The sequence below is a fragment of the Enhydra lutris genome, unplaced genomic scaffold, assembly GCF_002288905.1.
Source record: "Enhydra lutris kenyoni isolate GAN:26980312 unplaced genomic scaffold, ASM228890v2 scaffoldscaffold13, whole genome shotgun sequence".
In the NCBI taxonomy this organism is placed as follows: domain Eukaryota; kingdom Metazoa; phylum Chordata; class Mammalia; order Carnivora; family Mustelidae; genus Enhydra; species Enhydra lutris.
In genome coordinates this window covers 2,441,344-2,457,759 of record NW_019154097.1, presented here as the reverse complement: position 1 = coordinate 2,457,759, position 16,416 = coordinate 2,441,344, and the positions used below count along the sequence as shown (strand labels likewise).

General features: G+C 37.2%; 1 protein-coding gene across 1 annotated transcript in view; it reads right to left on the bottom strand.

Annotated features, from left to right (window-relative positions):
• Window positions 1-16,416, bottom strand: part of LOC111145990 (ubiquitin conjugating enzyme E2 R2) — a 114,631-nt gene that overhangs the window by 36,691 nt on the left and 61,524 nt on the right. The window contains exon 2 of the mRNA XM_022501345.1: window positions 66-152. Within this exon, the coding sequence (XP_022357053.1) occupies window positions 66-152 (87 nt within the window). The remainder of the gene's footprint in view (window positions 1-65; window positions 153-16,416) is intronic.

Below are 16,416 nucleotides of genomic sequence, written 5' to 3'. Positions count from 1 at the left end.
TTTTAAAGGACTGTATCTGAAAAGTATATCTTCAGAGAAATTCATTCACATCATATGTCTCTTACCTCATAAATGTTGGGGTGCCACATTTTGGTCAAGAATCTGAAGGTAGGTGGTGAATATGGGTAGTCAATAGGAAATTTAATATGCGCCTGAAAAGAGAAAAAATGAAATGCTAATAAATCAGACTACAGGTTTTTCATCTGCTAATAATTCACCTTATTATATCCCAACGAAACAAAACTCCTTTCTACAGAGTAGATTCTTAGGATTAACAACTGCTCGTATGTATTTTGTTAGCCCCAATGTCAGAGTTATTATTAGCACATTCTTACAGCATCTCCTCAAATATTTATATGAGCTTATGTTAATAACCAAAATTCAAAAGCCATACAATTTTTAATTAAACTCATATGAGTGAAAAACAGTATCAGTACAGGTGTGTTGCACTAATTTTACCGCACTTTATCACAAAAAATAATTACCACCACCTTATGGGGTGCATAATACAGAACAAAGATAATTTTTAACTCACCTAACTACCACCCAGAAATAATAAAAGCTACCATTTTTTTGATCATGCATTATCCTTTATTAGCATAAATGTATTATTTGTTTCATGGGTACAGACCTGTGATTCATCAGTCTTACACAATACATAGTGCTCACCTTAACACATACCTCCCCAATGTCCCTCATCCAACCACACCACCTCTCCCACCCTCCTCCCTTCCAGCAACCCTCAGTTTGTTTCCTGAGATAGAGTCTCTTACGATTTGTCTCCCTCTGGTTTTGTCTTGTTTCATTTTTTCCCTTTCTTCACCTATTATCCTCTGTCTTGTTTCTCAAATTCCACATATCAGTGAGATCGTATGATAACTGTCTTTCTCTGAAATGCTACTATTTTGATACAGCTCCTTCCAGCAGTTTTTTTTGGTGTATACATGTTTATTTCCTTACAAAACTTATTTTCAAAAATTCAAATATACTGCATTTTATACTCTTCTCCTGTCTATAATCATACATTTTCCTACAAAACAGTCTCTGAATTCATAGCTGTTAGTGACTATGTAACGTTCCATTATATGAATAAATAGACAAATCATTTAAAAAAACGATTTCTGTATTTTGAAACATTTAGGTTGTTTTCACTCTTTTGCTATTATAAATAACTGCAGTGACTGTCCTTGGCAGTATTCCATACTTCAAATACGAAAAACCCAAAAAGATCCTCATCTAACAGTATACTAGAAGAGCCTGTGGAAGAGACAGAAAGGACAAGCTAAGAGTAAATAAGTTAAAACCAACATGGCATGTCAAGACACTTAAAATTTCTTTCTTCAATAAAAGCAATGAGAAAATTGGCAAGAATTTTAAGAATGAATTTTTAGAATGTAGAAAATAACCAAAGGTTTGTAGGAATTCAAAGAGCATCTATTTAAGAAAAAGAGCTGACCCTCAATAAGAACAGTGAACATTGTGGTGTTTTAACTTGCCCTAGTCCCATGCCTGCCCTCCAGAGCTATGGTAACTTTAAAACTAACAAATCACATTCAAAGTGAAGACAAGCAGCCACAATGTGCTGAAATTTTTTCAAAGCCTTAATCTCCAAGAATTGTTACTTATCTGACCTTTTTAATGGTTCTCTAGAAAAATTCACTTGCAAGGTTGTCTATATTTGACCTAATCTGTACCTTGGACTGCGTGAAAATAATTTTCTTGGGTGTGTTTGTTGACAACAATGATAGACAAATACTGAACTTCAAAGCTGCCTATTGGGTTGAACAACAGACTAACCAAAAAATTTAATAAGGGCTTTGAAAAACTCTAACAAATTCCTAAGAATCTAGAAGACTTGGCTCATGTGCAGTGCTATGCATATGCCCAGGCTATACACATGCTCAGGAAAGTCATGAGAATTCATTAGAAGGTCCAAAACTAGTATCTTTGGCTGAACGTGAAGGATCTGCACAAGGAGGAACTAAAGGCTAAGGCAAAGTTCAAAACTGCCTAGGTGAGTGTTAAGGCATGCTTCAACATGCACACACAGCTGCTCTACAATGCCCAGGGAACTTGTTGGTTCCAGGAAATCAAATCAAACTAAGGAAATCGCTGTTCAATCATTAGCTCATCACTTAGCTAACAAAGTGGAGACTTTTCAGGCCGAACAAGAATATAGACAAAACAGAATCAGGTCAGAAAACTAATTAAGCAAGGAAACAGTAACAATAAACAGCAACAAAAAATATTTTGTTACCTCATTTTATTACTTAAATATCTATCTAGTTTTCAACACACTACTATAGAACATGGGAGGAAAAAAAAAAACACCTTACAAACTATGGCCCATACAACAGGGTAAAAAAACCAATCAACAGAAACTGGAAGCCCACTGCTCCCTCTCCCACTGCCTTGCTTATGTTCCCTCTCCCCCTGCCTTTGCTTATGTTCCCTCTCCCCTTGTGTCTCCGTCAAATAAATAAATGAAAATCTTAAAAAAAAAAAAAAAAAAGAAAGAAAGAAAGAAAAGAAAAAAGAAAAAGAAACTGGAAGCCCAGATACTGAATTTACCAGAGAAGCCCTTAAATCAGCTGAATTAAATGTTTAAAGAATTAAAGGAAACCATGGCTAAAGAACTAAGGAAGTATGAGAAAAAAGGTATTTCAGCACACTGCGAAAATCAATAAAGAGAAATTACAAAAATTAAACTGAACAGTTTTTTGAGGAAAAAGACAAATATGATTTTGTGGGGTGCAAGAGTACAATAACAACAACAAAAAGCTAGATGGGCTGAACAGTAGCTCTGAATAAGATGAAAAAAGAATCTGTGAAACTGAAGGTAGGTCAATTTAGATTACTCCATCTAAAGAAATAAAACTGTGACTCAGAAACCAGTATATGCATTACTGGGAATCCCAGCAGGAGAGGAAACAAATGTACTCCCCACAAAATCTGACAAAATAATGACCCCAAACATCCAAATTTAATGAAAGACATTAAGTCTCATAAACAAGAAGTTCAACAACTGGCAGTAGACTAAACTCAAAGAGATCCACATCTATATATATCATAAACAAACTGTTGAAAGCCAAAGACCATCTTGAAAGCAGCAAGCGACACAATCAATCATGCACAAGGTAGCCTCAATATTATTAGACAGATAACTTCTAATCAGAAGCCAGAACACAGTGCTGAAAGAACAAAATTTATCAACCAAAATTTCCATATCCAGTAAAACTATTCCTCAAAAAATGAAGGTGAATTAAGACATTACTAGACAAATGAAAACTAAGAACTCATAATTAGCATACATTATAAATTTTTTGGTTTATAACTTTTTCTCCTATCTGATTTAAAAGACAATTACATATTGTAATAATTATAAATCTGTTGATGGGCACATAATGTATCAAGCTATACTCTGTGTGGCTAAAGGGAAGGGATCAGATCAAAGAAGCAAAATTTTCAAATTTTTATTTTTTAATTCCAGTATAATTAACATACAGTGTTATATTAGTTTCAGATGTATAACACAATGATTCAACAATTCTATATATTACACAATGCTCATCACAAGAAGTATAGATACTCTTAATTCCCTTCACCTTATTTCACCCAACCACGCCCACCTCAGGTAACCACCAGTTTGTTCTCTATATTTAAAAGCCTACTTTGTTTCTTAAATTCCACATATGAGTTAAATCACATGGTATCTGTCCTTCTTTGACTTATTTCACTTAGCATTATACCCTCTAGATCAATCCATGTTGTTACAAATGGCAAGTTTCATGCTTTCTTATGGTTAAGTAATATTACATTTGTGTGTGCGCACACCCCCCACATTCTTTTTTTGTGCACATGTATATGTATATACACACATTCTCTCTCTTTTTAAAAGATTTTTATTTATTTCTTTGGAAGAGAGAGAGAGAGCACACTGGAGAGAAAGGCAGAGGGAGGGAGAAGCAGGCTCCCCGCTGAGCAGGGAGGACCCTGGGATCATGACCTGAGCCAAAGGCAAATGCTTAACCAACTGAGCCACCCAAGCACCACACCCCATACTCTCTAATATCCATTCATCTTGGATGGACACAGTGTCGCTTCCACATATGGCTACTGTAAATAATACTGCAATAAACCCAGGGGTATATATTTTTTTCTGAGTTAGAGTTCTCATAGTCTTTGGGTAAATACCCAGTGGTGGAATTACAGGATCATATGGTGATATGGGAGGCTCAGTCGTTAATCATCTGCCTTTGGCTCAGGTCATGATCCCAGAATCCTGGGATCAAACCCCATATCTAGTTCCCTGCTCGGCAGGGAGCGGGCTTCTCCTTCTCTCACTCCCCCTGCTTGTGTTCCCTCACTCACTGTATCTCTCTCTGTCAAACAAATAAAATCTTAAAGAAAAAAAAAGATTTTTTAATTTATTTGACAGAGAGAGAGAGAGCACAAGCAGGGGGAGAGGGAGAAGTAGGCTCTCTGCTCAGCAGAGACGTGGGGCTCAATCCCAGGACCTTGAGACCATGACCTGAGCCAAAAGGCAGACAGAGGCCTAACCAACTGAGCCACCCAGGTGCCCCATTTTTAATTTTTTAAGGAACCTCCATAGCGTTTTCCACAGTGGCTGCACCAGTTTGCATTCCCATCAACAGTGCACAAAGATTCCTTTTTCTCCATAACCTCTCCAACACTTGTTCTTTCTTGTGTCTTTGATTTTAGTCATTTTGACAGGGGTGAGGTGATATTTCATTGTGCTTTTGGTTTGCATTTCCCTGATGATTAGTGATGCTGAACATCTTTTCATGTTCTGTTGGCCAACTTTAAGTCTAGAAGCAAAATTTTTGTATACTATTGAAATTAAGATGGTGTTACGTGATCTACTATAGTTACAAGATGTTGATTGTAGTCCCCAGGACAATCACGAGAATAACTCAAAAATTGAATACCCCTTCACGATTTAAAACACCCAAAAAGGGAATACAAGGTAAATTCCTCAATTTGATGAAGAATGTTGATTTTAAAAACCCTAACTAACATACTTAACAATGAAAGACTGAATGCTTTTCTCCTAATTTCAGTAACAAGACATGGATGTCTGTTCTCTTCTGTACTTCTGTTCAAAACTACACTGAAGAGGGGCACCTGGGTGGCTCAGTGGGTTGAGCCTCTGCCTTCGGCTCAGGTCATGATCTCAGGGTTCTGGGATCAAGCCCCGCATCGGGCTCTCTGCTCAGCGGGGAGCCTGCTTCCTCCTCTCTCTCTGCCTGCCTCTTTGCCTACTTGTGATCTCTGTCAAATAAATAAATAAAATCTTTAAAAAAAAAAAAACTACACTGAAGATACTAAGACAACTGAGCAAGGGAATGGAACAAAAGGCATCTTGGTCGGAAAGAAAGTAAAGTTATATGTATTTGCAGATGACGTGATCTTGTATATAAAATATTCAAACAGGGCGCCTGGGTGGCTCAGTTGGTTGAGCGACTGACTTTGGCTCAAGTCATGATCCCGGACTTCCAGGATCGAGTCCCGCCATCGGGCTCCCAGCTCCTTGGGGAGTCTGCTTCTCCCTCTGACCTTCTCCTCTCTCATGCTCTCTCTCACTCATTCTCTCTCAAATAAATAAATAAAATCTTAAAAAAAATTTCAAACAAATCCACTCAAAGTTATTAGAACAAGTTAACAAGTTAAGCAAGGTTGCAAGATAAAAGATCAATAGATCAGTATCAATTTTATTTCTATATGGTAGCATTTAAATAAACTGAAAAGAAATGAAGAAAATACCATATACAATAGCATCAAAAAACAATACTTTAAAAAAATTTAACGAAAGTGGCATAAAACCTATACTCTGTAAAATACAAAACACTGTTGAAAGAAATTAAAGACCCAAACAAATGGAAAGAGACTGCATATTCATGGATTGCAAGACTTTAATACTATTAAGATAGCAATCCTCCCCAAACTGATCTTCAGATTCAACATGATTTAATGGAAATTCCAGCTTCCTTCCTTATGGAAATGGAAAAGCTGGTACTAAAATTCATGTAAGGTGGTAATTCAGGGGACCCAGAATAGTCCAAACAGTCTTGAAAAAGAACAAATTTGGACAAGAAGAAAAAAGAGGAAGAGACTGAAAAACGCTTGTGGTAAGTTCACAATCCAGAGGCAAAGGCTCACTGAAAGACTGAGCCCTAAACACAGGAGTAGAGAATGCTCTCCTCTCCCCTAACACCTTACCACCGTATTACTAAGACCTATTTACAGAGTTCCTTATATCCGGGTATATCATATCCAGCTATTAAAAAAAAAAAAAAAAAATCACAAGGCATACAAGAAAGAGATGTAAGAAATAAATAGAATAATCACAACCAAAACTATGGCACATATTTTGGAATTATCAGACTGGGAATTTAAAACTGATTAATATTCTAAAGATTTTAATGAATTAGGTAGGTAGCATACAAAAACAGACAGCCAATGTAAGCAGAGAGTTGGAAGTCCTAAGAAAAAACTAAAGAGAAATGCTAGAGATTAAAAAACACTGTAACAAAAATGAAGAATGCCTCTGATGAGCTTATTAAGACAGGACACAGCTGAGGAAAGAATTATCAAAAGAATTCAGGAAAACTGAAAAGCAGAGAGATCAAAGACTGAAAAAAACAGAATATCCCAGGACTGTGGGACAACTACAAAAAGGTGTAACATATATGAAATAGGAATATGAGAAGGAACAAAAGACACACACCATAAAGAAAATGAAAACAAACAAACAAACAAACAAACAAAACAAAACCCACCCACAGAATGAGAAAAAATATGTTCAAATTATTTTTCTGGTAAGGGATACGTATCTGGAATATGCAAGGAATGTTTATAATTAGAGGCGCCTGGGTGGCACAGTCAGCTAAGCATCCGACTCGATTTTGGCTCAGGTCACGATCTCAGGCTCATGGGATTGAGCCTTGCATCTGGCTGTGCACTCAACAGGGGTCTGCTTGGGACTCTTTCTCCTTCTGCCACCCCTCCTCCAACCCGGCTCCACACTGGCTCACCCTCTCTCTTTAAAAATCTTTAAATTAGAGGCATTAAGTCATTAAGCATCTGCCTTCCACTCAAGTCATGATCCCAGGGTCTGGTATCAAGCCCTGCATCAGGCTCCCTGCTCAGCAGGAAGCCTATTTCTCCCAATCCCACTCCCTTTGCTGCGTTCCCTCTCTTGCTCTCTCTCTTTCTCTAATAAATAAATAAATCCTTTTTAAAAATTTTTTTAAATTTGAAGAAAAAAAATGTTTACAACTAAACAATAAAGAGGAATACAGGTATCCTTTGCTTTTCCAGAAGTTCAGATCACACCACTTTTCTTTCATAAAAGAACATTAATATCTGTTGTCACTAACAGAAAAAAAAATGTATTGAAGAGGATTTTCACTTCTGTGAAAGAAACATAAAAAGTGAAAATGGAATTCAATGTTTGTTTTGCAGCAAGCTCTTAATAGAAGCAGTGTACATACACCCTGAGCAACAAATGTAGCACTGCCAAGCTCCTTCGGCAACTCACCGCCATAGCTTTGAACTGTGTCTGTGAGCATCTGAGCTTTGCCTGGATTTCTTTTGTATATCTGTGAGCAAGATATGCCCTAAGGTATTAGAAAAGCCTAACAAGTTATGTTTTGGGTTGAGGAACACTCAAAATTTTTATAAGCCAAACACTTTGGCTTATAAAGTTTTTTCTTAAGATTTTATTTATTATTTGACAGAGAGTACAAGCAGGGGAGCAGCAGAGGGAGAGGGGGAAGCAGGCTCCCCTCTGAGTAGGGAAGCCTGATGTGGAGCTTGATCCCAGGACCCTGAGATCATGACCTGAGCTGAAGGCAGATGCTTAAGTGACTGAGCCACCTAGGCACCCCTTATAAAAGTTTTCATAGAACACTCTACTTTCAAAGAACAAGGGGAACCTGTAATTCAATTGAAAAAAACAGGCAAAGCATGTGAATAAACATTTCCCAGAAATGATAAACAAATGGCCAATAAGCACAAGAAAAGATGCTCAACATCATTAGCCTCAGGGAAATGCATATCAAAAGCATAATGAAATACCACTTCAAATCCACTAGGATGGGTATAAAGACACAGCAAAAACAGTTTTTTTTTTTTAATTTTTAATTTATTTATTTGACAGTCAGAGATCACAAGTAGGCAGAGGCAGGCAGAGAGAGAGGAGGAAGCAGGCTCCCCGCTGAGCAGAGAGCCTGATGTGGGGCTTGATCCCAGGATCCCGGGATTCCGGGATCATGACCTGAGCCAAAGGTAGAGGCTTTAACCCACTGAGCCACCCAGGCACCCCAGCAAAAACAGTTCTAAGAGAGAAGTTTATAGCAATACAGACTTATCTCAAGAAATGAGAAAAATCTCAAATAAACAATCTAAACTTCCACCTAAAGGAACTAGAAACAAAAGAATAAACAAGGGGCACCTGGGTGGTTCAGTGGGTTAAAGCCTCTGCCTTCGGCTCAGGTCATGATCCCAGGGTCCTGGGATCGAGCCCCGCATCTGGCTCTCTGCTCGGCGGGGAGCCTGCTTCTCCCTCTCTCTCTCTGCCTGCCTCTCTGTCTACTTGTGATCTCTGTCTGTCAAATAAATAAATAAAATCTTAAAAAAAAAAAAAAAAGAATAAACAAACCCGAGGTTAGTAAAAGGAAGGAAATAATAAAGATCAGAGTGTAAGAAAGTAAAATACAGACTAAAAAACAATAAAAAAGACCAATGAAACTAAGAGCTTATTCTTTGAAAAGATGAACACAATTGATAAACCTCTAGCCAGATTCATCAAAAAGAGAAAAGGCACAAATAAATTCGGAAATGAAAGGGAAGTTACAACCAATACCACAGAAAGCCAATCTTAAGAGACTACTTTAAATGATTATATGCCAACAAACTGGGTAACCTAAAAGGAATGGATAAATTCCTAGAAACATACAATCTTCCAAAACTAAATCAGGAAGAAATAGAAAATCTGAACAGGGGCGTGTAGGTGGCTCAGTTGTTACTAAGCGGCAACCTTCGGCTCACGTCATGATCCCAGGGTCCTGGGATTGAGCCCTGCATTGGGCTTCCTGCTTGATGGGGAGCCTGCTTCTCCCTCTGCCTGCTGCTTCCTCTATTTGTGCTCTCTCTGTCTGTCAAATAAATAAATAAAATCTTTTAAAGAAAGAGAAAATGTGAACAGACCCATTACTAGTAATGAAATTGAATCAGTTATCAAAAAATTACCAAAAAATAAATGTCTAGGACCAGGTGGATTCACAGGCAAATTCTACCAAACATTTTAGAGTTAATACCTACTCTCTTCAAACTATTCCAAAAATAGAAGGAAAGCTTCCAAATACATTCTACAAGGCCAGAATTATCCCGATACCAAAACCAGACAGAGACAGCACAAAAAAAAAAGAGAAAATTATAGGTCAATATCCCTGACAAACAGATGCAAAGACCTGCAATAAAATGTTAGCAAAGCAAATTCAACAATACATTGAAAGGATCATATACACCATGATCAATGTGGATTTATTGGGGGGATGCAAGGATGGTTAAAATCTGCAAATCAAGCAACAAGGATACACATTAACAAAATGAAGGACAAATGATATATTCATTTCAAAAGATGCAGAAAAAACATTTCATAAAATTCAACACCCATTTATGATAAAAACTCTTAACCAAGTGTGTAGAGAGAGAACACATCACAACATAATAAAGGCCGTATGTAACAAAGCCACAGGTAACATCATAGTTAATTCTGAAAAGCTGGAAACTTTTCCTCTAGGATGAGAAACAAGAAAAGAATGCCCACTCTTGACACTTTTATTCAACATAGTATTGGAGGTTGTATCCACATCAATAGGAAAGGAAAAAGGAAAGGAAAAGGAAAAGGGAAAGAGAGAGATGCCTGGCTCAGGTCATAATCCCAGGATCCTGGGATCAAGTTCCACATTGGGCTTCTTGCTCAGAGGGGAGCCTGCTTCTTCCTCTGCCTGCCGCTACCCCTGCTTGTTCTCGTGCTCACTCGCTTGCCCGCTCTCTCTGTGACAAATAAAATCTTAAAAAAAAAAAAAAAAGAAAAAAAGAAACAGAGAGGGACAAAGGGAAAGAGGGGGAGGGAAGGATAAACGGAGGAAGGGGAGGACATCCAAATTGGAAAAGAAGTAAAATTGTCATTATTTGCAGATAACATGATACCATATACAGAAAACCCTAAAGACTCCACCAAAAAAACCTATCAGAATCAATTCAGTAAAGTTGCAATATAAAAATTAATATACATAAATCAGTTACAGTTTTATATGCTAATGAACTGTCAGAAAAGAAACTAAGAAAATGGAAAACCATTCCATGCTCATGGATTGGAAGAACAAATGTTATTTGCTACACAGAGCAATCTATACATTCAATGTAATCCCTATCAAAATACCGTCAACTTTTCTCACAGCAGTGGAACAAATAATCCTAAAATTTGTATGGAACCAGAAAAGACCCTGAATGGCCAAAGGAATGTTGAAAAAGAAAACCAAAGCTGGTGGCATCACAATCACAGATTTTAAACCCTATTACAAAGCTGTAATCAAGACAGTATGGTAGTGGCACAAAAACAGACACAAAGATCAATGGAACAGAACAGAGAACCCAGAAATGGACCCTCAACTCTATGGTCAACTATTCTTTGATGAAGCTAGAAAGAATATCCAGTGTTGGGGGGAGTCTCTTCAACAAATGGGTGCTGGGAAAAGTGGACAGCCACATGCAGAGGAATGAAGCTGGACCATTTTCTTACACCATACACAAAACAGATTCAAAATGGATGAAAGACCTAAATGTGAGACAGGAAGCCATTATGTTCTTCCTTGAGAACAGAGGAAGCAACCTCTTCAACCTCGCATGCAATTTCTTGCTAGACATGTCTCCAAAGGCAAGGGAAACAAAGGCAAAATGAACTATTGAGATTTTGGCAAGTTAAAAGCTTTTGCACAGCAAAGGAAACTCAACAAAACCAAAAGGAGAAGATACTGGAAACTGACATATTTGATAAAGGGTTAGTATCCAAAATCTATCAAGAACTTATCAATCTCAACACCCAAAGAACAAATAATCCGGTTAAGAAATGAGGGGCGCCTGGGTGGCTCAGTGGGTTAAGCCTCTGCCTTCAGCTCAAGTCATGATCTCAGGATCCTGGGATCGAGCCCCGCATCGGGCTCTCTGCTCAGCGGGGAGCCTGCTTCCCCCCTCTCTCTGCCTGCCTCTGCTTACTTGTGATCTCTCTCTCTGTCAAATAAATAAATAAAATCTTTAAAAAAAAAAAAAGAAAGAAAGAAAGAAAGAAATGAGCAGAAGACATGAACAGACATTTCTGTAAAGACATCCAAATGGCCAACAGACACATGAAAAAATGCTCAACATCAGTCGCCATCAGGGAATACAAATCAAAGCCACAATGGGATACTACCTCACCCAGTCAGAATGGCTAAAATTAACAAGTCAAGGGTGCCTGGGTGGCTCAGTGGGTTAAGGCCTCTGCCTTCAGCTCAGGTCATGATCCTGGGGTCCTGGGATGGAGCCGCACATTGGGCTCTCTGTTCAGCAGGGAGCCTGCTTCCTCCTCTCTCTGCCTGCCTCTCTGCCTACTTGTGATCTCTCTCTCTCTCTGTCAAATAAATAAATAAAATCTTTTTAAAAAAATGAATAAAAATAGAATAAAATTAACAAGTCAGGAAACAAAAGATGTTGGCCAGGATGTAGAGAAAGAGGAACCCTCTTACAGTGTTGGTGGGAACACAAGCTGGTGCAGCCACTCTGGAGAACAGTATGGAGGTTCCTCAAAAGGTTGACAATAGAGCTACCTTACAACTCAGCAATTACACTACTTGGTATTTACCCTAAAGATACAAATGTAGTGATCCGAAGGGGCATGTGCAGCCCAATGTTCACAGCAGCAATGTCCACAATAGCCAAACTATAGAAAGAGCCCAGATGTCCATCGACAGATAAATGGATAAGAAAGATGTGGGGTGTGTGTGTGTGTATACACATACACACATACAATGGAATACTACTCAGCCATCAAAGATACGACATGGAGAATTAAAAAAAAACAAACAAAAAAAAACACGACATGGATAGAATTAGAGGGTGTTATGCTAAGCAAAATAAACCAATCAGAGAAAGACAATTATCACAGATCTCGCTGATATGTGGAATTCAGAAAACAAAACAGAGGATCATAGGTGAAGAGATGAAAAAAATAAAAGACAACTCTATCAGAGGGAGACAAACTGTAAGAGACTCTTAACCACAGGAAACAAACTGAGGGTTGCTGGAGGGGAAGAGTGGGAGGGATGGGGTAACTGGGTGATGGGACAGTGAGGAGGGCAAGCGATGTAAAGAGCACTGGGTATTATATAGACTGATGAATCACTGACCTCTATCTCTGAAACAAATAATACATTATATGTTAATATTATTATTAATATCATTATATGAATTTAAATTTAAAAAAGAAAACCAAGAAAAGCAATCCTATTCACAATTGTATCAAAAAGAATAAAATACCTAGGAATAAATTTAACCAAGGAGGTGAAAGACCTGTACTCTGAAAACTATAAGAAAAACACTGATGAAAGAAACTGGAGAGGACACAAACAAATGGAAATATATACTATGCTCATGGAAGAATACAGTTAAGACGTCCATAGTCCCAAAGCAATCTACAGATTCAACCCAATTCTTATCAAAGTACCAATGGCACTTTTGACAGAATTAGAATAATCTGAAAATTTCTATGAAACCACAAAAGACCCTGAAAAGCCCAAGCCATCTTGAGAAAGAACAAAAAAGCCGGAAGCATCACATACTCCCTAATTTCAAACTACACGAAAATAAAAGGTATAGTAACCAAAATAGTATGGTACTAACACAAGTGCAGACACACAAATCAGTAGAACAGAACAGTCGAGAAATAAACTCACACTTATATGGTGTATAAGTGTTTAAGGTTAAATTATAAACTTATACGGTTAATTAATCTTTGACAAGACAAGAATATACAATGAGGAACAGTCTTTTCAATAAATGGTGCTGGCAAAACTGGACAACTACATGCAAAAAAATGAAATTACCACCTTCTTTTACCATATTACAAAAAAAACCTCAAAGAGAATAAAAAGTTAAATGTTTTTAAGAATAGAAACCTAATGTGCTATGGTGAGTGCTGTGAAGTGTGTAAGCCTGACAATTCATAGACCTGTACCCCTGGGGCTAATAATACATTATATGTTAATAAAAATTAAAAAAAAAAAAAGAATGGAAACCTAAAACTCCTAGAAGTTCTAGAAAACTTAGGCAGTAAACTCTTATACATCTGTCTGAGCAATATTTTGGGGGGGATCAATCTTCTCAGGAAAAGAAAACAAAAGCAAAAATAAGCAAATGAGGCTAAACTAAAAAGCTTTCACATAGTGAAAGAAACAAAACAAACAGGTAACCTACCAAACAGAAGAACGTATTTGCAAGTGGTATAAAAGGGTAATATCCAAAATAAAGAACTCACACAATTCATTATCAAAAAAAGCAAACAATCCAATTAAAAAATGGGCAGAGGACAGGGAACACACATTTCTCCAAAGACATACAGATGGCCAACAGACACATGAAGAGTCAAGATCACTAATCATCAGGGAAATGCAAATCAAGCCCACAAAGAGATTATCACCTCATACCTGTCAGAATGACCAACATCAAAAAGAAAAATAACAAGTGTTGGTAAGGATATGGAGAAAAGGGAACTCTTGGCCACTCTTGGTGGAATGCAAAATGGTGCAGCCACTATGGAAAACAGTATGAAGGTCCCTCAAAAAATTAAAAATAGAACTACTATATGATCAAGCAATCCCACTTCTGGGTATTTATCTGAAGAAAATGAAAATACTAATTCAAAAAGGTATATGCACACCCATGTTCACTGCAGCATTATTTACAAAAGCCAAGATACAGAAGCAACTTAAGTGTCTTTAGACAGATGAATGGATAAAGAAGATGCGGTATATATATACACAATGAAGAATTACTCAACTATAAAAAAAGGAACGAAATCTTGCCATTTGCAACAACATGGACAATACCTAAAAGGTATTATGCTAATTGAAATAAGTCAGGCAAAGAAAGGCAAATACTGAATTATTTCACTTACATGTGGAATCTAAAAAACAAAACAGAGACAGAAACAGATTCATAAAGAAAAAGAACAATCTACTGGTTGTCAGAAGGGAAGGAGGCAGCAGACAACATAGGGGAAATGGATTAAAAGAACAAATCTCCAGTTAAAAATAAATAAGACAGGGACACCAGGGTGGCTCAGTCATGAAGTGTCTGCCTTCAGGTCAGGTTATGATCCCAGGGTCCTGGGATCAAGCCCCACATTGGACTCCCTGCTCAGCAGGAAGCCTGCTTCTCCCTCTCCCACTACCCTGCTTGTATTCCCTCTCTCATTGTGTATCTCGAGATCTCTCTCTCTCTCTCTGTCAAGTGAGTAAATAAAATCTTAATAAATAAACTAAATTAAATAAATAAGACATGGGGGTACAATGTACAACATAGGGAATATAATTAATAATACTGTAACACTTTTGTACAGTAACAGATCGTAGCTGGACTTATTGTGGTTATCACTTTGTAATGTATATAGATGTTGAATCCCTACTTTGTACAGATGAAACTAATACAATATTGTACTCAATGATACGTCAATAATAATTTAAAATAAAATGTGGGGGCGCCTGGGTGGCTCAGTGGGTTAAAGCCTCTGCCTTCGGCTCAGGTCATGGTCCCAGGGTCCTGGGATTGAGCCCTGCATCGGGCTCTCTGCTCACCGGGGAGCCTGCTTCCTCCTCTCTTCTCTGCCTGCCTACTTGTGATCTCTGTCAAGTAAATAAATTAAAAATCTTTTTTAAAAATAATAAATAAAATAAAATAAAAGGTGAATGCCCTCAATTCAATGATGTAAACTTCTGCTTAACAAAATTTAGAAAACTAAGAAATTAAACCAAATGTTAGTAGAAAAAAACTAAATTAAGATAAAAGTGGAACTCATTGGAATTGAAAAACGTGAAAACAACCAGAGACATTAATAGAACCAGAAGCTAGATCTCTGAAAGGTCAAGAAAACTGACAAATCCCTAGCCAAACCAATAAAAAATAGAGTGTATAAATACGAGTATTAAGACCAGAACAGGTGACAGCACTACTAATCCTACCAATATTAAAAGAATGATGAGAAAATATATATAACTTTATGCTCACAAAATTCAACAAATTCTATAAAATAAACAAATAATTCAAAAACACAAAGTACCAAACCTACTTAAGATGAAATATATAACCTGAATGGTCCCATACCTATTAAGAAATTGAATTTTGGGGTACCTGACTGGCTCAGTTGGTGGAGTATATGACTCTTGATCACAGGGTTGTGGGTTTAAGCCCCACACTGGGTGCAAAGATTACTTAAAAATAAAATCTTTTTTAAAATTTAATTTTATTTAAGTCTTTAAAGAAAGAAGTCTCCTGAGCCAGACAGCATTAATGGCAAATTCTATCTAGTATTTAAGGAAGCAATAACACTAATTTAAATAAATTCTTATAGGAAATGCAATAAGGGGAAATAATTTCCAATTCATCCTATGAGACTAGCAGATACAGAATATCTGTCTGATACAGAAACCAGACAAACACATTTTAAAAAATTAAACTACAAACCAATATCCTTTATGAACAAAGATATAAAAAACCTCAACAAAGTACTTACAAATGGAATCCAGCAATATATTAAAAAGAATAATAAATCATGACCACGTGTGTCTTATCACAGAAATTCAAGACTGGTTCAACATTTTATTATTTTTTTTAAAGATTTTATTTATTTATTTGACAGACAGAGATTACAAGTAGGCAGAGAGGCAGGCAGAGAGAGAGAGGAGAAAGCAGGCTCCCTGCTGAGCAGAGAGCCCGACGTGGGGCTTGATCCCAGGACTCTGGGATCATGACATGACCTGAGCCGAAGGCAGAGGCTTTAACCCACTGAGCCACCCAGGCGCCCCTGGTTCAACATTTTAAAACCATAAATCATTTTACATTGTGTAAAATGTCTAATTTAACAGATTAAGCAAGAAAAAACACAGGATCATCTCAACAGGTGCAGGCAAAGCATATGAAAAAGTAAACACTTAATTCACAATTAAAAAAAAAAAAAACCTGTCGGCAATATAGGAATATGATATTTCTTTAACCAGATAAAGATTATCTACAAAACCCCACAGCTAACATTACACCTAATGGTGAAAGACTGAATGCGCCCCCCTCTGAGATGAG